The following is a 23,294-nucleotide window of genomic DNA, read 5'->3' on the forward strand; positions in this document are numbered from 1 at the left end:
TAGTCAGACCAATAGTTTTTTATTTTATTTTATTTAAAAGACAAAAGTACGCTTTAATGATGCGAAGCATGCTTTTCTAACTATAAAGAATAAATCAAATGAACACAAATGTATTAATCAAGGTACCATTGGCATAATGATATGTTGTTTAGGAGTAACGGTATTTAATATTTGTATTTTTTTTCTTTCTTAGTTTAAGAAATTATGTATTTTAATAAAAATATAATAGACACTTCATATCAAGAGTATTATAATAATAAGAAATCCACAGATAGGATTTAATTTACCATTGCATGGTTGCTTAGTTATATAATAAGACTAACACCTCTTAGTGAAGAGGTCTTGAGTTTGATTTTGTTTGATGATATTATGTAATATTCTATCCTTAAAATGTGAAATTTGTCTATTTTGAAGAAGAAAAAATATTAATAGCGCGGGACCTTATCTACGCTACAATGATAATATGATAATTTGTAAACCCAATGAATTATGCTAAAAATAATAATAATAATAATAAAAATTTAGTGCCACCTCCTAAGTCATTCATTTTATCAATCAAACCCTTATTACTAACACTGCTAGTCTCATTTTTTATTTATTCATGTCCAATACTACCCTCACATTCTAAGGGGAAAAGATGGCAAAGGAGAGGAAAGTCCCCCCTTTCAAAGAAAAAGAAGAAAAAGCAGAAACATAAAAGAAAATTTTTTTGGCAGAAAGGAATTGAAAGATTGTATTAAGTAACAAAAGCCTCCAAAATAAAATTCCTAGAGGAAACAGAGTGTTGATTTACAATAAAGTCAGGTGGGTTAATCCACCAGGCCAAGTTTAGAATTACCTGAGGCCAGGAAATCTAATGGGAGGTTCTCATTCCTCCTAATGAAATAAAAACAAATAGACACAAATGCTTGTGATAGGCAAAGAATCTCATCCACAACATCCATCGTATGCCAATCAAGTGAAGAGGGTGAACCATTCAAAGCATCAACCACCAAAGCTCAATCTCTAAAAGCTTGAAAATGCTGCAATTGGAGAGCTAGGGCTAGCCAAAGCCCATCCCGAATTGCGTTTGTCACCACAATTTGTGTCAACAATGCCTTTATTTGTGATTACTAAGTAGCTAGGAACCCCTTTCCTGGATCCTATATACTACACCCCCCCCCCCCCCCAATATGATTCTACGCGCCATCAGTAGCGAGTTGGAAATGTCCTAGGTATGAAGGGTGATTCACCCTAAGCATTGATGCCTATGGGCTCAACTAGGGAGGAGGAGAGGATAAAGCTTGGATCTCCAACACATTTTTGGAAAATGTGGCTTAAAGTCCCTTGGAGAGACGGATCACAATGCTCAAAGATTTTCAAATTTTGAGCATTCCAAATTTATCAGTGTCTCAGACCATAGGATATCAAATCCGGCCTTGAGGAGGCATTTCAAAACAAATGCCAAAGCTAAGAACAACACTAATATTGCACCTTAAGCCAAAAAGGAGAGGCTTTCCAAACAGAAGTTGCGAAATCAAATGAGAAGAGAGCATGTCATGTGGTTTCCTCCTCCTTTTCAAAGAGGCTACAGAAAGGAGAGGTAAGCAAATTTCAGTGATTCAAAATTTTGGCCAGTGGGAGGATTTAGTGGACAAGAATATAAATCATGAAGATGCAAAAATGAAAGAAAAGTGATTGCAGATGGTAGAGGAAGACAAAGACAAGTCGAGCGTAGGGTTGTTTATTCAAGGGTTCTTATCTTTTTGAAAAGTCTAACTTGCTTACATTAGCACTTACCTTTGTTTTCTTAACATCAGTAGACATAAAAACGGATTGATTCTAATTGGATACACTACTATCCGAATCCGAATTCAATAAGCAAAACTGTTATTTGAATCCAATCCGATATCTGACAGAAATTTAGAGAAGATATTCGAATTCAATTCAAATCCAGAACTTTATCGGATATCCAATAATAGTCCTATCTAATTAACTATCTATTTTATGATTTTCCATTTTTTGGCTACCTAGGGGTGTCAACAGTGCGGTTTGGAGCGGTTTCGGGCTAAAAAACCCTCAACCCAAACCAGCCCATTTAAAAGATAACGGTTTCGGCGTGGTTTGGGTTCGGGTTGACTAATGGTTTGGTCTAATGATTTGGATTCGGTTTAGCTAATGATTTGGACTAAATTAAAAATCAATATTGAAATTTATTTTTATTTTTTCCTCAACTCCAAATCCTAGTTTTTCACACACAAAACTACAAAAGATAGAGGATGAAAATTCCAAGTAGATCCAACGATAAGTGATGGCATTAGCTTGATCCAAACCACTTAAGAGTTTTTTTTTTTGGTAAAAACTTAAGAGTTAAGAGTTATCAATTAAGACTTCTAAATTTTAAAATAATAAAACTAAATGAAATTTGAAAATTAAAAAGTTAACGATCAAAATTAAGACTTAAGAGTTATCAACTAAGACTTTTAAATTTTAAAATAATAAAACTAAATGACATTTGAAATATAAAAAATTAACGATTAAGTTTAAGACTTAAGAGTCAAGAGTTATCAATTAAGACTTTTAAATTTTAAAATAATAAAACTAAATGAAATTTGAAAATCAGCACACGGGCTGGACTAAGGCAGCCTGAAACCGTTCGGGCTGAAGACCCTCAGCTCAATTACGACCCATTAAGGATCGGTTCGGACTGGTTCGGGCTATAATAGGCCGGTTAGGTCCAATTTTAACGGTTTGGGTTGAAAATTGACACCCCTATGGCTACCAATTACCGATTTCTAAATTCGATTATCCATCCATTTTAGAGAAAAAAATATTTATTCTAACTGGATAATTATTTATCAGGATATTATTCGATTTGATAAGCAATTATCTGAATCCAAATTTGGTTGCTTAATGGACGATTATTAATATTTTTCGATAAGAAAATTTCTAGATGCGAGATACCCTTAAATAAATATGAATGCTAATTCTAAGGCAATTTCCACTATTTACAAGTCTAAATAGAAGGGGGTGTCATTTTTCTCAGTGGGAGTTTATTGACAATATGTAAAAGGGGGTGAGATTAATTTTACCGGTGACTCAGGGCTGTGGTGTTGAAAATTTCCCAAAAGGAAAGAGGGGGAAAAACGGCACAAGATCCGTCGCCGTCCCTAACCTTGGTTTCCCCTCCCACAAGTAAAATTCTTCTATAAACACAAACACTACATCAGAAAGGCGAACCAAAATTTTTCGTTGAGAACGTCCACGGAATGGCTTCTTCTTCCGAAGAATCTCTGAAGGCAAGACTGCAGGAATTGCAGAAGCAGCTTGGGAAGAAGCAGATGTTCGAAGAGGCTGTCTCTTCCATTAAATCTTTGCTGATTGAGAACTATCCATCCGCTTCACCCTCTCTCCGGAAGTCGGTTAGTCTCTCATCAAACCTCCCTTTTAAAGTTTTAATATATAAAAAGTAGGGTTTGTTTATGTTTATCTGTTTAGTTGTGACCTCTTGTTTCCCAATACGTTGATGAAATTTCAGGGTTGGGGAATTGTGTTAATGTACCGGGTGTTTTTTTGGGGTCAATAAGTGTGCCGTTGATGTGGATTTTTTTTTAATTGAAGTTTTCTCGGTTGTTGCTTGTTTGGCTGGATTCCAATTAGATTCAGAAGATATGTTTTTCTGCGTTGTTTCTGGACTGCCCCATCTTTCTCTGACGCTTTACCTATTTTGGGAATTTGTTGAATTCAGTTCAATTTCTTGTCAGATCTCTAATTCTGCAGAAAAGGTTGCATAGAATTTGCAGAGAAAATGATTCTAACTCTCTCTGTTTTATTAACTGGGTTGGCGGCTTTCGTAGATGATGTCGTTTCATTGGTTGCCTCTCAAGGCTCTGCCATATTTTCTCTTGCATATGTGATGATCCAAGCTGCAGCAGCTGTCAAACATTGTATTCGTAATGAATGTCCTTATGGCTATTTCTTTTAACTACTTTCTAATTTCATGGTCCACGACATTACAACCACAAGGGAATGGTAACTCGGCTTATTCCAACTAAATGAGATTGGCTACACGGATCTCTATCCTCTAACCATCTTTGTTTGAATTCATACTTGATACAAGGCCTAGCCTATGATGGTCTTTCTCTCCACTTGTCTTAGTTTCATTGTAGGTCATCCCTCTGGTTCTGTTAGCTCATTCATCATAAATCAAATCGCTCCTCTGTATTGGAGCATCCAGTATCCTCCTTATAACATGGTCATGCCACCTAAGTCATCAATCTTATTTTAACTCTTATGTGAAACATCATCATCTATGGCATCTTTCTCATTTCTGATTGATTCTAGATTCCTAGAATAGTCATGTTGCAGAATCTCCCTCATCAAACCTCATTATCTGTCCTAGTGTAACCAAAGTTTCATACCATATAATTCGTGTTCATCTACTTATATTAATACTTTTTTATTCCAAGGTTGGTCTCCATAGTTCCAACTTAGCTAATCCCCAGTTTATGTCTTATCTGCCAAAACATATCATTAACAAAAAGTTTGCAAGGAACCCCATTGTGTATGTGTCTAGTTAAATCATCCATGATAGGCACAAACAAATAAAGTTTGGAAGTGATTGTTGGTTTAGTTCGTTTGGGATCTAGAATTCACTGCCTAGATCTCCCCGTAGTCTTTTCACCTATCACGGCACCACTATGCATATATTAAATTATGTCTACCTCATGACAGTTGATAACAGTAGCTGAGTTTCAATAACTTTCTCCTTAGTTTTGTATAAAAATTCATTAGTTTTATGCCTTTGTGGCTGTTGCAACTTTTAGCCTTTGTGGCTGTTGCAACTTTTACCTTCTTTATTCCAAAATCCAAATGTTTCTCCACCATTCATCTGTCATCTGTCATTTCCTTGTGCTTATAATCTAGGTATATCAGTACTCTGCATTATGTTGGTGGGGTGATTTAAAAAGATTTATTGTATCTGAGATATATATCACTCACTTGTAGATACTTTTGAACAAAATAACCGGTATAAAGTCATGTGTGCCTTTTTAATGTGCATATGGTAACATATTATGCTGATATGATGTGATATGTACCAATACATTATCTTTTTCCCCAATGACTAAATCAATTGCATTAGAGGATCGAGTGTGTCATGTCACATCACCTCAGCCAATATAATGATATACAAAAACCTGTTTTTAATTATTTAAAAAAGAACAAAAGAAAAAAAAGATGTATCTCATTGTATCATATCAATACTCTCCGGGACTGATACAGATCAACCAAGCCGAAAGGACATGGTGCAATACTTAAAGTTAAGCTCATTATCGTATTAAACAGCTTGGTTAGCCAAGATAAACCATAGATTCCTTAGTTCTTCCACACTACTATTGGATCCCTATCTGGACTTGTTGCCTTATTCGCTTTCATCCTCTTTAAAGCTTCTTTTACGCCAGTCACCCTAATTTTTCATGTGCATCTACAACATGATATCTTGAAGGGTATGCTGTTTTTTGGGATTCGATTACTTGATTAATTTAGTATTTTGATAATGTTATTAGTATTTTGGCATTATTGCCACAACCAACCTTCCTCATTGCTCTCTAGGTGAAAGAAAAATGAAAAGAGTATAATCTAGAACTTCTTGTTGACTCAAATCAAGGTATCGAAACTGCCTTTCAAAAAAATTTGTTAGAGTTAGGTTGTGTAGGAAAATGCCCCCATGTGCTTGTGCAGAAGCTTTCAGCACCCAATACCTATTAACTGCCACCTTCTGCGGTTGAAAGCTTGTGTCAGCGAGACGCTATCATTAAATTAGCCATAAATTTCCTAGCACAACTCCTATTTAGAAGATCTTGGTCTTGTTGGGAAGCTAATTGAGTATTAAGTAAAAGATGAAGTGGCATATCAGTTGTGTGAATTAACAAGTTTTGACTTTTTAGGTTTTGCCAACAAGTAGATGTTAGAAATAACCTGCATATTGACTCAACATTGTTGAAACTTTGATGCTTCTGCTTCATTAAACTAATGCAGTGATGGAAGGCAAACATAAATAAAAATATAAAAAGAAGAAGAAGAAGAAGAAGAAGAAGAAGCCTTGTCCTAACTAAATGGGGTCGGCTACATGGATGCTTGTCTTCCAATCAACTTTGTTTAAGGTCATTCTAGATGTAAGGCCTAAGCTATGCATATTGTTTCTCACCACTTTTCGTAAGGTCATCTTAGGTCTGCCCCTAGCTCTTCTAATTCCTTCAATTTAGATTATATCACTTCTCTGTCCAGGGGCATGTACAGGTCTCCATTGAATGTGACCATGCTACCTCAAATGACTTTCTTGAAGCTTATCACCTTCGGAGCTACTCCTGGACCATCTCGAATACGATCATTTCTTATCTTATCATTCTTAGTTTTGCCACTCATCGATCTTAGCATCCTCATTTCAGTTACACTGAGTTTATTTATATGATGCTTCTTAACCTCGACACTACATAAATAAAATTAAATTTATTTTTTGTATTGTTTAATGATTTTTGAGCGTTGGCTCGGGTTTTTTTTTTCTTCTTATTTTTTTAATTTTTGTTTTATTATTTTAAAATTAAAAGTCATAATTATAATCTTTCTTTTTTGTACTTTTTAATTTTCAATTTCTTGTTTTATTATTTAATTTAAATCTTATTGATAACCTTTCTTTCTTATTTCTTTTTTTTAATTTCTTTAGTTTTTTTTAATTTAGTCTTTTTCTCTTCTCTTAGTTTAATCTGTAACACATGATAAAATCTGTTCTTTTTTTTGGTGGGGTTTTTCCTTGTCATCACTATCGTTCGATCATAGCTGGTCATACATGGTCCTATAGGATTTTATGCCTATTGATCTTGAAAGGTGCTCACATAGCTATCGATCAATCACAAGACCTGTCAAGACAAGGCACCATTGTGAACATGCCAACCAACAAAACAACCACTTGCTCAGTTGGTGGCTTGCAAATTGGTGCATCCACCGGGGGGGGGGGGGGGGGGGCCTCCTTTGTGGGGGGGCTTTTTTTTTGGGGGAGGGGGGGGGGGGGTTTTTTTTATAGGGGTGTTTTTGGGGGGGGGTGGGGGGGGGTTGTTTTTTTTTTTTGGGTGGGGATGGTTTTTTTTTGTTGTTATTTTGCCCCTTTTTTTTTTTTTTTTGGAAGGGCCAGATGGGGCTTACTTGAACAAAAATCCTTGCCCTTATTTTTTCTTCAATAATCAAAAGAATGGGTAAATGCTGAAAATATATGAGCTCATGATGTTGCCTTCTTTTTGGAAAATTTCTAGGCTTCTACATACCCCTTTGGCTATGAGAATGGAAGGTGACACTGGACCCTTACACCTGAAGTTGTAATCAGCTGAATATCTAGATGACGTATTCAAAGCGAGTAGACTTAACACTGTATATCCTCTTCTTCACTCAGTAGATCCCTTGGTCAACATGTTTTAGCCGGATATATTTACCTGAACAAAGTAGTAAGAAACAAATGCATGTGCTACAACTAGATGCTCATGTTAGTGCTGATAGAGCTGGCTGAAAGGCTAGGACCCGTCAGGCTGACCTGGTATAAAGTGATTTTCCTTGAATGCTATCTTGACTTTGCCCCCAACTCACCTCCATATTTGCTTAAATTTATTACCGTTACTTCTCTGGTGTCTTTGACTTAACTTTGTTTGGATCCATGTAGCCAAACCCATTGAGTTGGGATAAGGTTATGGTTGTTGTTGTTGTAGTTAGTTCTCTCTGTCCCTATAAGCAAGACAACTTCAGAGGTCCAAAAGGGAATTAAAATTTACTGGTTTCCTCTAAGCTTGCCATTTAGCATACTTGTTTTATCATCAAAAAACTGAATTGGACATTGACCTGGTATGCAGATATATTCTGTTGTTTGTCGAGTTGGATCCATTCTACAGTCAAGATACACTGCACCAGGATTCTGGCTTGCTGGTTTGAAGCTTTTTGAGGAAGCTGAGCACTTCATTACTGAGTCTTCTGAAAGAAAGAATTTGAAGTCTTATATTGCTAGAGCACAGGATCATTTGCATGAAATAGATGTTCAGTCAGAGGCTGCTCAGCCTGTGCAAAATAGAAGGGGTATGTTGGATTTTTTTTTTCTTTCTTCTTTCTTTAATCCATATTTATCTTTTATTTTCTTCTTGTTCAATTAGTGAGATTTACTTTTCTTTTATTAGATTCAAGGTATCTTTTTGAGGGGCATCTCACTGTGGATCCTGAGCCCCCACAACCTGGATGGCTGAGGGCACAGAATATGATTGCTGCAGCTGAGCTCTCATTTGGGCAGTCAGAGAATGGTAATGCTCCCGAAAATGCAACTGATGCTGTACAAGAATTGATTAATCATATGCAACAAAACTTTCATGACTTTGAGAGCATCATTGAAAGTACATTTCAGGTATTCTACCTCTCCTGCTCCCCTTTCCTTACACTTGCTAAGAAACAGTTGTTCATCTGAGACAGGAGAAGGTCATTTATTTTCTACCCCTGAAAAGTAAAAGTCTACGCTACAAAATCACACTGAAGCATTTCCATAGAATAGTCCTACACTGAAATTTCTTTGAAATCCCCATGCCCCTTTCCTAGTGCTTTAATCTGAATAAAAAGAAGAAATTCATCAGGCTTTGTGTTCGCAAGGATCATGTGGTGTACTGAATTTATGTGTACAGCTTTCTCCTCTTCATGCTTGTCGCAAATTTGTTGTCTGAGTAATAAAATTGTGTGGACTCAAGGGAGGTGTTAGTTTTCCCAAAACCCAAGCTTTTGATAAAAATAAATGAGGCTACTATAATCTGAAACCGTTACTAAAGACAAAAAGTCTGTTACTTGTTATTGTTCATGGCTTTCATTTGTTCAGTGATCCCACATTGTGTAATTTTTATGGGGACTCGGGGATATGCATTAATATTGCTATGTGGTGGAATCAACTCATGGAAGCTCTACTTGACACCTAGGATGTTGATTCCGTTCATCCGAGAGTTCCACCTGCAAGTAAAGAAGTGGTTGCAAAGCTTCCTGTTATAACTATCAATGAGGAAATCTTAGCAAAGCTGGGAAGTGAAACAAAGTGTGCTGTTTGCACTGAAGAACTTGTGTTGAATGATGAAATGCAGATATTACCTTGCAAGCACATGTTCCACCCACCTTGTCTGAAGCCATGGCTGGTAATCTACTTCTACTTCACATGGATTTCAAATCAAACATAAGAAAAGTTAAAACTTTCCACTTTATTTAATAATTTCATAGCCTTTTCTGTTAAATACACTATTCTGAAGGCCCAGTGTCTCACATATTCTTTTTATGGCAGGATAATCATAACTCCTGCCCAATCTGCCGGCATGAGCTTCAAACTGATGATCATGCCTATGAGACATGGAAAGAGCGGGAGAAGGAGGCTGAAGAAGAAAGAAAAGGGGCTGCAAATGCTGTTCGCGGTGGTGAATATATGTATGTCTAATGAAAAAGCTACCATGTAAATTATCATTAGATTGTATCGTTATGATTTTGGTGTCAATAAACTATTTTTAAATTTAAATAATTGCAGTATGTCACTAGTCAATCACACTTACCTTTGGCTCTGTCCTTTCGTAGGTGATGACCACATTATACTAGTATTTAAATCCACATTCCTTCTTATTATAATGACGTCATGGAACTAGCATTTGCTTCTGGTTTAGGGTTGGTAGACGTTTACTGTGTGTTAAATGTTCTGGATATCCGATTTCCTCATTCCTCATTCCTGATCTTTCATGGGATCTCCTGCACTATGATGTCAGCAGATGATTTACCAACAGGAAAACAAACCAGAAATTAAAACAAACCAGAAATTAGAAGTAGATCAGATACGTTTGGTGGATGACTGTTAAATCCAGAAGAGATCAAACAGGAAATGAACAACAAATGAGATTTGCAGCCCAGTCCAGTGGTAAGTTGGAGTAGACAGAGGTCATTCAAGTATATAAAATGCAAGGTCATTAATGGGGGTTTTGCTTCAGAGCTGCACATTAAATGCGCAGCTCTGAGCTGCGAACGGTGTAGATGAAGCCACGTCCACAGGTTTGATAATAACCGTTGATTTTAAACATGTGAGATTTGAGGTGTTTTAAGTGAATTAACCGTTTGCTAGACCGGTTCGGCTCAATTCCATTTTAAACCAAACCGATTCAAAAAGTGCGAACCAATGCATTTTGAAATACAAAAATCGAGGGAAACTTACCTCCTCTTCTTCATTCTGAAAACTGAAAAGCGAGGAGGAGAGAGAGAGTCTGCGAGAAAAAGAGAAAGAGAAAGAGAGCTGGTCCGTTTAGATGAGGGTTCCAACGACGACGAGTTATCCTGCTTCAGACGACGACGAGATTTATTGCTTCCAGCTGAGACCTGGTGTGAACCTGACCGTGTGATGGAGAGAAAGACAGAGGTTAGGGTTCGAACGACATTTGCGTTGCGTTCTCGTCCTGCATCTGCTTCTTCATTCTCAAATAACTGAACGAGAGATCTGCGAACGGTGATTTACTGCAATGGTAAGGACACAGAGGGTCTTTATCTCATCGAAATTTGAGAGTACTCATCGGCTCTCTTCTATGGGCTTTTAAATTGTCTTAGAAACTTCCTTTAAATAGCCTTTGATTTAGTCATTCTCTTAACTACTCGTCTTTTCTTTTTTCAGTTCTTGAATATGTGGAAGGCAAATGGGTATGTGAATCTGGTCCACGAGGGGGCTTAGGAGAAAGCATTGCTCGAAAGTATCTCCGTGGTATAGTTGCTGGGTTGATGTATCTGCATGGTCATGTATGATCTGGAAGCTGGGCACTTTGTGCTTATTGTTCATATTTTCTACCCAAATAAATAAATAATATTATATGTTTTATGGATAACTTTCTTCTGTTGCTAAATTACCAACAATTTTAAGTTCAATTATTTTCCTGTGGATATCTATGTTACTTTGACTGTTGATATGTGGGTGTGAACTGGTCCTGCTTAGTGTCAACCACTTCTATTGACTCTAGTATTATTCTGTTCTTTTCTGATATATGATTTGGTTAAGATTGCATTCATTTAACCAGTATTATATAGGAAGACACCTGAATTGCATTATTCCTTGTCAGATGATATCGGGTTTGTCTGTAATGAGATTATGTCTGTACGTTGATTCCAACTTATGGTTCAATATGAGTATTGTTGTAGCCTGATGTCAAGTTATCAAAACAGCCTCTCAGCAAAAATTGTTGGGATAAGGTTGCATAGGAGAATTACTACCCTCTGCTGGGGATTCTGCTTGTGCGGAAGCCTTTGGTACCGGATTCGCCCTTTTATGAGTATTGCTTGTCATATATCAATTCAAGCACAACATCAAGTTTAAAATTGGCATCTGTGGCCTTGTCAACTGAGTATTATGTTTGAGCTATTTTGCTCCTGGTGAATGGCTACTTTCTACCACGTTCCTTGCACATCTGTGCTTGTGCATTTGGCTTTCCTTTTATGAAAGCACACTTCTGTATAACTCAACTTGGAATAACCTTGGTGGGGGGGGGGGTCTTTAGATGCCTCAGTGTGTGCTTGACTGGCAGTGAAGTAAACAAAATGGTTTGTTGGAGAAAGAGAAAGAGGAAGGGGGGGGGGGGGGGGGGGAACAGTGCTGCTGGTGCATGGTCTTGGACCAGTCCAAACTGACTTCATGATCCATGTGAAAGATGAACCCAGTCCTTGGGTTCAATATGATATTTAGTCCATTTATTTATAAGGTTTTCGTTTAGCTGTGACATTTATTGTAACCTTTCTTTTTATTTTTAATGAGCTGAGCATTAGGATTTTATTTCAGTAATGGTCTCAATTAGGAGTCATCATGTTTAATCCCAGCTTCAGGTTACAATTAAGAATCCATATTTCCCTTTTAAACTTTTAAAAAGTTAAAATTGTTGTTTCTCTCGGTTTCGTTTAAATATTTTTTTTGTGTTTTTTAGTTGTTACCAGGATGGCATGATGGACTATGAGACCTTTTCCTCTGCTATCTCCTTCGTCCCCCTAGTACATACCTAGAAGGCTGCTGCACTGTTCTGGATGGTAGTAGTAGCATCATTATAAATTCTATTCCAATCTCCCCTCTTCCTCTTCCTATCTCTCTCAGGTTCAGTATGTAGAAAATCATTCCTTCAGTGACTGAAGGCCCCAATTCTGGTTCTTGATCTGCCTTTGATGTATCCTAGATTGATAGATGATCAACTAGGTCCTTCAATAGCCAAAACCCTCAACCTGGTTCTTCAGCTACCTTGATGTGGTCCTAGATTGATAGATGATCAACTAGGACTTAATTCTTCCAAGATCTTGATCAGAACCAACTTGTGGGATTAAATATGAAGTCTACTAGCTTTGGTTATGGCTTTGTGGATAGGGTATTGTTATCTGGGCTATGATGGGATGTTTTTGATGTTAAGGATGTAGATGCTTATGTAATTAAGCTTGGCAAGCTCAAATGGGAGATACGTGTGGTTCAAAAGAATTGCTGTAAATTTCACTGCAATGAATTGGGTGAACCCGTTGTATTTCTCAGTGATGTAGATGGTATAGACTTCAAGGTGTCAAAATGGGATTAAAATGAGGTTCTGATGTTACTAGGGTTGGGGAGGTGAAGGGCTTAAAATTTGGGTAGATCTGATGGGTAGATTGGTGTAGATCTAACCTTGAAATTTGGGTATCTTGAAAAGTCTGAAAATTCGAGAAATAGAAAACAGGGGCGGATGGAGGCTGCTAAATACTTGGATGGCGGAACCTTATGGAGCCCAAGAGCATTGGGTTGAATGGTGATGGAATTTTGAAGCCTTTGAATTCAGCTACAGTAAGGATCTTTGCTTGACTTCACCTATAACTTTAGGGATATTCAGCTACAGTAAGGAATGTTATGTTTTATTGGCTTTCTCTAGCCCAATTAGCAAAATTGATTCCAATCTGCTGATGTCTATGGCAGTATCACAGGGATTTTACTTTTAGAGAGGTTAGCTCCAGATCTCTTTGTTTCGTCTTCTCCACTTTATTTGTTCTTGGAAACTTTCTTGCAAATTTGTTTCTGCATTCTTTTATCAGTACTTTGCTGATCGGATTACTGCATGCGATTTTGATAAGCTTCATGAAATCTCTACGTCATAGTTGTTGGAGGATTTCTCTTCTAATGTAGTTTCTATTCTATTTGAATTTTGTGTGACTTCCATAACCAAAATTCATCTGTTGAAAGCTTGGAATTCATTGCAATTCTGTATGAATGTTTCTCGTTCCATTTGTAATATTAAATTATCTTTTGAGACGCTCCATAACCTGAGTAATCAGTATTAGAAGGTTTCAACGCTCACATAATCTTTATTTTTAATGCTGTTGAAGTGGTATTTGGCTTTGGTCTTATCTTTCTGCTGCTTCTGAGTTTGAGAATTGTCTAATATTGCTCCCATTTGTATGTTCGTCTTATTATACCAAATCATGAAATCCCACTACATCATAAGCATTCATCTTTTGAACATGGAATTTCTTGCTAGCATCACTGCCTAAGAATGCTTAATCTATTAGGGAATGGTATAGGTATGCTCTAATTATGCCCCTAAAGCTGGGGGGAATGATCTTTCTCTTCAATGATAAATATTAGGAATATGCTTTACCTAGCAGAGCGGATGCTGTCTCCAATTCATATCTCTATTCTACATTTTTCCAATGAAGACAACTGCTGGTGCTCTTCCACGGGATCTTCATGTATTGAATCTGTCTAAAAATAATATTTCCATCATTGAAGAAGGCCTTCGTGAACTTACACACTTGACTGGATCTGAGCTATAATTGGATTTTCAAAACTGGTCTTGGTAAGACGTATTGAATTTGGGTTTTCACGTTAGAAGTTTTTTTTTAATGTTCTTTTGTATATCCTTCTTCAAGGCCATATTTGTCCCGTTCATGATTTGGGGTGGAAAGAAAAGTTTGAACTAGGGGTGGGGATTCTAAAACAGAAAATAAAAAGAATGACTTGGGGAAATGATGGTTTAAGGCAAGCAAGACTACAGAAGTTCTGTGGTTGTTTATTTCCTCAATAGCTTCAGGTTAGTTGTGTCTCTCTAACTCTCTTCTCTTTGGTATATGATGGTTTTTTTTATTCATATGCTAGAGTAATATATAATCAAAACCCTCATTGCAGATTCTGCCATCAAGATGACATCCCAGTGGTTAACTAATTACCGAAGAAACAAAGAAAGCTTGGATTATTCTGACTGTTTCATTGTTATCAGTTTTTTATGGTGTTTCTAATAGTGACTCCGGTTGCGCATGTCTGATTTTGATGCATCAGTTCTGCCGGCGTATTATGCACATCTGGCTGCACTCAGAGCACGCTTCTATATGGAGCCAGAGATATCCGACAGCGGGTGAATGACAAGTGGTGCAGCAGCGGCCTGTGCAGGTGTTGGTAGTGGTGGCCGTAGTACATGAATCACAGGTGCCAGTGTTGCTGTCCGACCACTCCCTACCCTCAAGGGCAATGTGAAGAGGGTTATGTTATATTGTTAGACAAGATGGTCATGGTCGTGGTCGTCACAAGAGGGTGCACCGGGTTTTTGCATCGCATTGGAGCAATATTTCGGAGGTCATGCTATCGAAGCCCTTCGGAGTTGTCTACAAGGTCAAACATTTTCCAGTGAAGGAGATGAAGGCAATAAATAGTTCTGGTCATGAGGTCATGCTATCGAAGCCCTTGGAGTTGTCTGTTGATATAATATATTTTACTAGAAAATGTAATGTTCTTAGTGGCTCAAGCCTATTCCTTGTAAAGGTTGTAATTGCACTGTATTTTAGTTTTTATATCTAGATTCTTACTGGGCTAGATTTTGGAACTAAGTCATCAAACAATTATAAGATTTAACCCTTCAATCCAAGTTCTAACCAGAGCATTCTTGACATATCTAGATAATCAAGATTATCAAGATATGATTTTGATTTAAATCCATAGCAATGATGCTTGCAATGCAGGAAAAGATACTATTTCTTGAACCAATAATTTGTTAAGAAGATATGTGATTCATCAAAGGAGGGGAAAATTTTTAAAGAAAAAATTAACATAACAAATTTAATTTGCCTTCACTGTTTAATAAAAGGAAAATATGCTCTCTAATCTTGCTGCTTGTCGACATTGATCCGTTGTTGATGAAGTTTGATTTTGTACTTCAGAAGTTCCAATACAAGAGATGAAGGGTTTCATATTGAGAACTCTATTATAAATACCCAACCCCTATACCCATTTTTGAATCAAATTCTTGGAAGCCCATTTGAAATTAATCCGTCTTCTTACCTGGAATACAAGAAACTGGCAGCTTGGATCGTAGAAGGCTTAATAGGAACAAGGCACCATGTTGTTTCTGACTGAGCTTTACTGAAACGGCATGGTGTTGTTTCACATGCCTAAAAAACGGCACTATGCTGTTTCATCACAATGATGAAAACGGCATAGTGCCGTTCTGTGCATGTTTGAAACAGCATCACGCCGTTTTACATCTAAGACCATGCCTTAGTGAAATGACATCACGCTGTTTTACATCTAAGATCATGCTTTAGTGAAATGGCATGGTGCCGTTTCACAGGCCTGCAAAACGGCACCACGCCTTTTCGTCAATGTGATGAAAAGGCATGGTGCATTTTTGCAGGTGTTGGTAACGACACCAGGCCTTTTAAAATTTTAAAGGGTTAATGCCCAATTTTAGTGAAACGGCATGGTGCCGTTTCACACCCTTGCAAAACGGCACCACGCCTTTTCGTCACTGTGATGAAAAGGCCTGATGCCTTTTTTAGGTGTTGGAAACGGCACCATGCCGTTTTAAATTTTACAAGGCTATTATGCCCAATTTTAGTGAAACGACATGGTGCCGTTTCCCACCCGTGCGAAACGGCACCACGCCTTTTCGTCACAGTGATGAAAAGGCATGGAGCCTTTTTGCAGGTGTTGGAAACGGCACCTTGCCTTTTAAAATTTTAAAGGGCTATGCCCAATTTTAGTGAAACGGCATGGTGCCGTTTCACACCCCTGCAAAACGGCACAATGCCTTTTTAAAATTTAAAGGGCTATGGCCAATTTTAGTGAAACGGCATGGTGCCATTTTACACCCCTGCGAAACGGCACCACGCCTTTTTGTCACTGTGATGAAAAGGCATGATGCCTTTTTGCAGGTGTTGGAAACGGCACCATGCCTTTCTAAATTTTAAAAGGCTAAGGCCTAATTTTAGTGAAACGGCACCACGCCTTTTCGTCAGTTGACCTAAGATGTGCTCTTTTCTATTTTTTCCCGCTTTTTTATGCTTTTTATTTGTGGTTGGGACTTGTAAAAGAGCATTAATCAAGTCCCCAGGATATAAAGAACCTCTGTTTGTATGCAATATGCACGTTATCATTTTCATTAGTGCTCCACCACACCATTCAAGCCATGTCCATTACAACAACACAACCCCATGAATCATTTCTTAATCAACACCGAATTTGGAGTTGAAGGAAAATAATTGACAAGTTCTATTTTGACATCGTCATTATCAAATGGATTTTCCTATTCTTGGCACTTACCTGAGCATATACTGATATGGCAATCGATGATACATTAAAAACTCAATCCATACAACAATTAAATGAAGCAAAGGCCTGACCCATGTTGGAGTTCAACTGAAACATTTACCTACACACCAAATAAGAATCCACAATTGTGCTATAACCTATAAGTAGTCACGATTCACTGCCCACAAAGGCCCCAAACCATGGAAACAAACAGATAAAGAACCATAGATCCAAAATGGGTACCTAGCATGAACCTGAAGAATGACCTTACCAACAAAATATCATTCCCAACACCAATGGTGAATTTAGTCTTACCAAGCACAAATGCATGCAATATTACCATTTTTCTACAGGGGCAATTTCCACAACTAATATGCTATCTAGAAGTTATTATTACAAATTCGGTATTGCTTAAAACTCCTGTAACACTGAAGTTGTAATGCTACATCAATGAAATTGAGCAAATAACTAGCTCTAGAACTGAATCATATGTATCAACAACCAACCATATAAGAACTTGAACTATAAAGATTCATTAGAGCATGAAACATCTATAAAGTTCACCACATACACTGACAATTGGAAGTGTCTCAAGCTCAACCCTTGAACTTCTTCTGAAAGCTTAGCTTTGCTATTTAAAACTACCGGCTATTACAATCCACTGGACTCTCATACTGATGGCTATCCATGTTCTATTTCAAGTGGCACTACTCATATAGTGGTAGTTCTCACAATGGTCCAAGTTGCCTCTCCAGTCCAAATTTGTTTCAACCAAGTTATAAAATAAATGTCCATAATTTTGTAATTTTATTTCCTCAAATCATAATATTACATTTCCAATATATGAAATCGTTACAAACAGAGCCATACTTTGATCTTAAAACACCAAAACCCAAAACAAATTATGTATGGTAAGCCAATAGTGTGCAGTGAAATAAAAATGATATTAAACAGCAACCGGCTGCTCCTTTGTTGCGAGCTGGTTTTGGATGTGTTGGGGGACGACATCAATTACATCACCCATGTGTTCCTCTGGTATGACAACTTCAACACGCATAATGGGTTCCAGCTTCCTTGGAGTATATACTCTAAGACCAGTACCTGCTTCCATGGGTTCAAACCTTACAGTGATGTCCGAAAATTGTCTTGCCCCACTAGAGTGCTTCTTGGGCACATACTTTAGTGCTGCGATTTTAAGAATGCTTTCACGATAGTTCACTTGCGGTGCACTAGCATTAGCTTCAACTTATGTGCCAATCAAAGATAAACTTGTGAGAAGTTCACAATTAGTAGTTCTAGATATCCTATTTGATGAGCAATGCATGGTCAAAGAGCTCAGTTTTAGAAAAACTTACCAAGGTGTATAATTTTATTTACTTTATTTTTCATTACTAGAAAATTTTTATAATACTACTGCTATGCTTCATGTTTTTGAATACAAAAATCTGGAATCATACACCTAAACTATACCAAAATCTCAGGTAGTTTACAAGGAGATTCTCACCATGCATTCCATTTCCCCAATAGAAAACATGCCATCCTTTGTTACCTCTGCATAGATGTTATAGATGCTTATCAAGAGAAATTCTATGGTTAAAAAAGAGAGAGGTTACAGATGCTTATCAAGAGAAATTCTATGGTTCATCTACAATTTTCAACCCCAACCCAGACAAAGAACCCAGTTTCTGAGCTATAATCATATAGCCTCAGGTCCTCCAAAGCATGTAGAGAAGTCATAGATGCCTTAATTACACCCTTTCTTGAGATCATTGCTACTTCAGGGTTTGGCCAAACTTAATCCTGAACCTTGGTTACCCAATTGTCCCTTACTCTTCAACCACTGAATTTGCAATTCGGACATTTCCACTTAAATTGACAGTTATTTTGTCTACCATCAAAACCTGTTTATTAGTTATCTAACAGCTGATCAATCATTTTCAGAAACCAAGAATCTCAACTGCAGGACCCCTCTGTCTTGCCTTTCCAGATACTTCCCTTGAAAACAGAGTCAATATGAACACCATGTAGCAAGCTTTTGGGACTCGATAAAGAAAGAACTATCATCAGAGATATTGTCTCAAGATGCTTAATGGCAGGTAAAGCTCAAGTAAGAAAAGAAAAGAGTAGCAATGAAATTTTATACCTTACATGATGAAGCAATAAGCCTCCCTTTATGATCACAGCATAAAGAAAATAGCTCATTCCCATGACCATAAAGTTTGTGTGTTACTGGCCGTAGTGTATGCCATGACAGTTGATCTTCAATAGGAGGTTCAGTTAAAACAGTTGGAACAGCATCAGGGATAGTTTCTAGGGTGTCTACAACATTTCCATTCCCATTTGGAGCTTCATTAGTAGCTGCATTAACAAATGACACATTAAGAGAGTTAAGTGGGGAAATCTAAAGTCCATAGAACTTGCAAGGATGAAGTGTGAGATGCTGGCAAAACATCAAACTAGATTATACGTGAAATGGAAACAGATTGCTGCTTGGTTGCATGGCTACTATACCCAGACACAGAATGCACAAAATTACCACCCAGCCCCTATTGAAGTTAAAAACCCCATCTAAGTTGATGCCCAGCACATGCTCTCATTGGCTCCTGTGCTGGTGCCAAGGCTACGCAACCAAGCAACAATCTCTTGTCCATAGAAGAAACATTATAAAAAGCATCCAATAGTAGAGTAAATTGGCCCCCCAAAAGAAAAGGAAAAAAAATAAAATTTATGTGACTTACATCTTCCTAACTCAAGAATGGTTCATTTGAAGGCTTATACACTATATGATCACTTGAACCTAGATTTCCTAAAATTGGTTGAGGTGGAAAAATAAAACCCATGATGCAACGATACCTATCATGTGCTTAAAGATTTGAGCAAAAACTGAAAGTTGCATCTGTAGTCAATCCCCTTCTGAAGATATCTCAGACAGAAAATTCCCCTTGCTCTACAGAAGTTTAAAAAAAAGCCATGGATAATACCACATACCATTATTTGCTAGTTTTGACTATTGAGTCAATAAGAATACAATGATGAAACTAGAAAAGAGCAAATAAAAATATATTTCTGGACACCCCACGCTTTCTTCTGTTGTAATTGATAAAAAGGTTGGGAAGCAAAAGTAAAACACTTTCTAAAATTAAGAAAAACAAAACAATGCCTAAATTTTCCACACTGAGATTTTAAAAGAATAGTAGATTGCATTCAACTTAATGCCCTACTGCTTCACATCAAAGGACATTGGTGATTAATCAATCATTAATCATAACAGGAAATGACAAGGAGAATTGTAGAAGTGGGAGTTGTTTTCTTTGAAGTCTGAGTAAGACTTGTTCATTGCATTTAGAGGGAATATAGAGGAATGGGGTGGGAGTACAAACATAAAGGAAGCAAAAATATCAAATTAAAATAGGAATTCCATGAATGATGAACCTTCAACTGTTTCTCCCTTAAGTTCAGCTATTACAAGTTCCAAGTTTGAGAAAAAAGGTAATACACAAAGACCACCAAACAAAAAGCATCAAGGTTCATCCAGAATTAACATAAATCAGCACTCATTTGGCAACAAAGAAATTATTTGAATGCTAAATACAGCAAATGACCAGTACAAACTGAAACACCTAGAAGAAGCTATAATAAAATAACTATGCAGCAAATGAGGTCAAATGAAGGATCACTAGTACTCTGGAAGTGATAAGTAGAATAAGGAAAATGTTTTCACGAAACTGCAAAATATGACTGGTTAGTGTATCACCTGGTCATGGCTCACTGACATTAAATATCACCAGATCGAGCCCATCCAGCATCTGTCACTGCTGCAAAGTGACCGGATGGAACTTTCTGTGGTTGCCAATCATCGAAGTTAACACCAACATTTTTCCAAAGATGAAAAGATCCACCATAGCCATGAGCTAAAATTGAATCTCCACTGGGACTCCAATGGCCACCATAAAACCTAATGCCCAATGACTTAGTTCTCCAAAAGTAACCACATTTTCCCATCGCTAAGACCAAATGACCAATACTAATCCAGGGCAGTTCTGCTAATGAAACTGCAACTACGGCTTTTGAACCAACAGATAGAGTTTCCAGACACGAATGACCCCATGAATTTCAAAATTTGGAGAAGTGTGAGAATAAACTGTTCAGAGGGAAGCACAATTCTTCAAGATTCAAGAAAGAAAAGATAGAAAAGATTATGGACAACATATAGGGCAAGCATTGAAGGTTTTACAGCTTACGAAGGAAGCGAAATGCAGGATATGTTGCAGGAAGCGAAATGTGTTTGCAGGATGGGGTGAAGAAGTAGAACGAAGAAAAGCCCTGTTTTCCAGCTTACCAAGGAAGCGAAATGCAGGATATGTTGCAGGAAGCTAAATGTGTTTGCAGGATGGAGTGAAGAAGAAGAACGAAGAAAAGCCCTGTTTCCCTTGATTTTGCTTGTTCGGTGGCTCTGTCTCTCTCTCAGAAACCTGTCGTTCGCAGGATCTCTCTCAAAAATCTCTGGTTCGCAGGCTACCTCTCTCCTTCAATTTAGGCTCAAACAAACATTCCGAATAACAGGGTAGGTGTTTCAGCAGATTTTCGGAATGTTGAGCTCGTCTTCGTCGGAAGAACCAGGATTAGAGCTTTCCCTTTCTTTCTTTCGCAGGCTCTCTCTCCCCTTAGTTCGTTATCGAAAAAACCCTTATCGAGATCCCTCTTTTTCTCTTTAGAATTCTCTCTCTTTCTCAGGCTAGACTGATGAAGAAGACGATTAGCTTTCCCTCGATTCTTCATTTCAAATTGCTTATTTGAACCGGAAGACCTGAGCCGAACCGAATGAGCCGTATGAACCGAACCAAATGAACCGATTATTTCACTTAAAAGTAAATAAGCCTCACATGTTATAAATCAACGACTGTAATTTATTTTGCAAATTGGAGGAGTGTTAACAGAATCAAAGGTTATGTGAGGCCTTGAGTTCCAGATTTTTTAACAATGTAAGTCTATTTAAACAGAAAGGAATGGCGAACAGGACTCACAATGCCCATGCCATTTAATGGGGAGAAACAAGGGGATTTTTATTTGCGGCAGCCGACGGCTCTTATTGAGCCACGTCATCAAAATGAGAATCGACGGCTGAGATTTAAACAATGAAAAGTTATTGTAGACATTGATTTTCTTTCTCACACTTTAATCCTTAAAGTTTTACTAATTTACAAAAACAGGTCCTTCATTCACCCGATACCCAAACCCTCTCTCGTTTTTTCTTCCCCACACGACTCTGTGATTTTGGAAGCACGATTCCGAGAAATCAGGGCACTCCGGTGACATAACCCCGCCGTTAAAAGTCAGCAGTCGTCGGCAATTCATCGTCTTCAAGAATGGTCCCTTTCCATTGTACTTGTACCTGTTACATGAATACAGTTTGTTCCTGTTGTAATCCACAAGCTTTTTAACCACTTCAGACCTTCTCCAGTTCTAAATATAATTTTCCTGCGTAGATGTAATTGGGTTTTGATGAGCATTTAAGTTGGCCGTATGTGGGAACAGGCACTTTCAATTCAATTGATCTCTTGGGGTTTAGACCATGGCCAATTGTTGTTGTATTCTGCAACCAGTAAAATCAATTTTTTTTCTTTATCAAATACAATTTCAAGCTATATCTTAGGTAATTTGAGGTCATTTGTCCCTTTGCATCAGACAAGCTATGGGTTCTGTATAACCTCAGATATCTATGTACGCTTCATCAGTGACTTGCAAAGTAAATATACCTTACGGAAATATTGAAAATCTAAAATTAGCAATGGACTGGCTCTAGCTTCAGCGAAATCCAAGGTCTTCAACGTGTGATTGGTCTGATATCATGATTATTGGCCGAGGTGATGGATTATAGTAGCTTTTGCTGGGGATTTAAAAAGAGGAAAAGAAGGGGGAAAAAAACGATGAATCGCCGATTCTTGAAGACGATGAATCACCAACGAATGCTCACCTTCAATGGCGGGTTTATGTCACCGGAATGCCCTGATTTCTCGGAATCGTGCCTGGAATCGTGCTTCCAAAATCACAGCGTGGTGTGGGGAAGAAAAAACGAGAGAGAGAGAGGGTTTGGGTATGGGGTGAATGAAGGACCTGTTTTTGTAAATTAGTAAAACTTTAAGGATTAAAGTGTGAGAAAGAAAATCAATATTTACAATAACTTTTCATTGTTTAAATCTCAACTGTTGATTTTCATTTTGATGACGTGGCTCAATCAGAGCCGGCTGCTGGCAGCTGCCGCAAATAAAAATCCCAAACGAGGATGCAATTTCGGACTGAAAGGAACACAAGAAGATTTTTTTTTTGTTTTACCAATTAATCAGTAACCGTGGATTTGCTTTTGGCACGGTGGCAACCGCCTTTTATGTAGAGATGGTAATTCCAATGAAGAAACCCATGTCCAGATTCTATGAACCTCAGTTGTGATGAAGATCAAAACAAAATTTCTGTGTGTAATGCAGGAGGGAGAGAACGCTTCTGCTTTGATTGCAGTAACAGAACTCATGTCTGAGTGGTTCTATTGAGAAAAAATTTCTTTCCACAGCTAGAACATGGGGAAGAGCTTCATATTCAAAATTTCTCGGGTTCCATAATAACACCATTCAGAGCATACCACTCAACAGACAAAATAAAAAAAACGCCATCTTCCATTGCAAGAAGTTGGCAACTTCCTCTCATTTCAATGACAAGAACCACT

At 37.6% G+C, this 23,294-nt stretch overlaps 1 protein-coding gene across 1 annotated transcript; it reads left to right on the forward strand.

The window, feature by feature from the left end:
* Positions 1-3,075: 3,075 nt before the first annotated feature.
* AIP2 (RING/U-box superfamily protein) lies at positions 3,076-9,730 on the forward strand. The gene is made up of 5 exons (XM_089161746.1): positions 3,076-3,401; positions 7,875-8,094; positions 8,193-8,413; positions 8,970-9,179; positions 9,323-9,730. The coding sequence occupies exons 1-5, from the start codon at positions 3,249-3,251 to the stop codon at positions 9,470-9,472; spliced, it is 954 nt and encodes a 317-aa protein (XP_089017872.1). The 5' UTR covers positions 3,076-3,248; the 3' UTR covers positions 9,473-9,730.
* The last annotated feature ends 13,564 nt before the right edge of the window (positions 9,731-23,294 follow it).

This window comes from Hakea prostrata, chromosome 7 (genome assembly GCF_041222555.1).
Source record: "Hakea prostrata isolate BN-2017 chromosome 7, UWA_Hpros_2, whole genome shotgun sequence".
Classification (NCBI taxonomy): domain Eukaryota; kingdom Viridiplantae; phylum Streptophyta; class Magnoliopsida; order Proteales; family Proteaceae; genus Hakea; species Hakea prostrata.

Bases quoted from the DNA above. Each gene is read 5' to 3' on its own strand.
- AIP2 (XM_089161746.1), top strand. From the start codon at position 3,249: ATGGCTTCTTCTTCCGAAGAATCTCTGAAGGCAAGACTGCAGGAATTG. The intron at 3,402-7,874 runs GTTAGTCTCTCA...CCTGGTATGCAG, and splicing joins CACCCTCTCTCCGGAAGTCG to ATATATTCTGTTGTTTGTCG. The intron at 8,095-8,192 runs GTATGTTGGATT...TTCTTTTATTAG, and splicing joins GCCTGTGCAAAATAGAAGGG to ATTCAAGGTATCTTTTTGAG.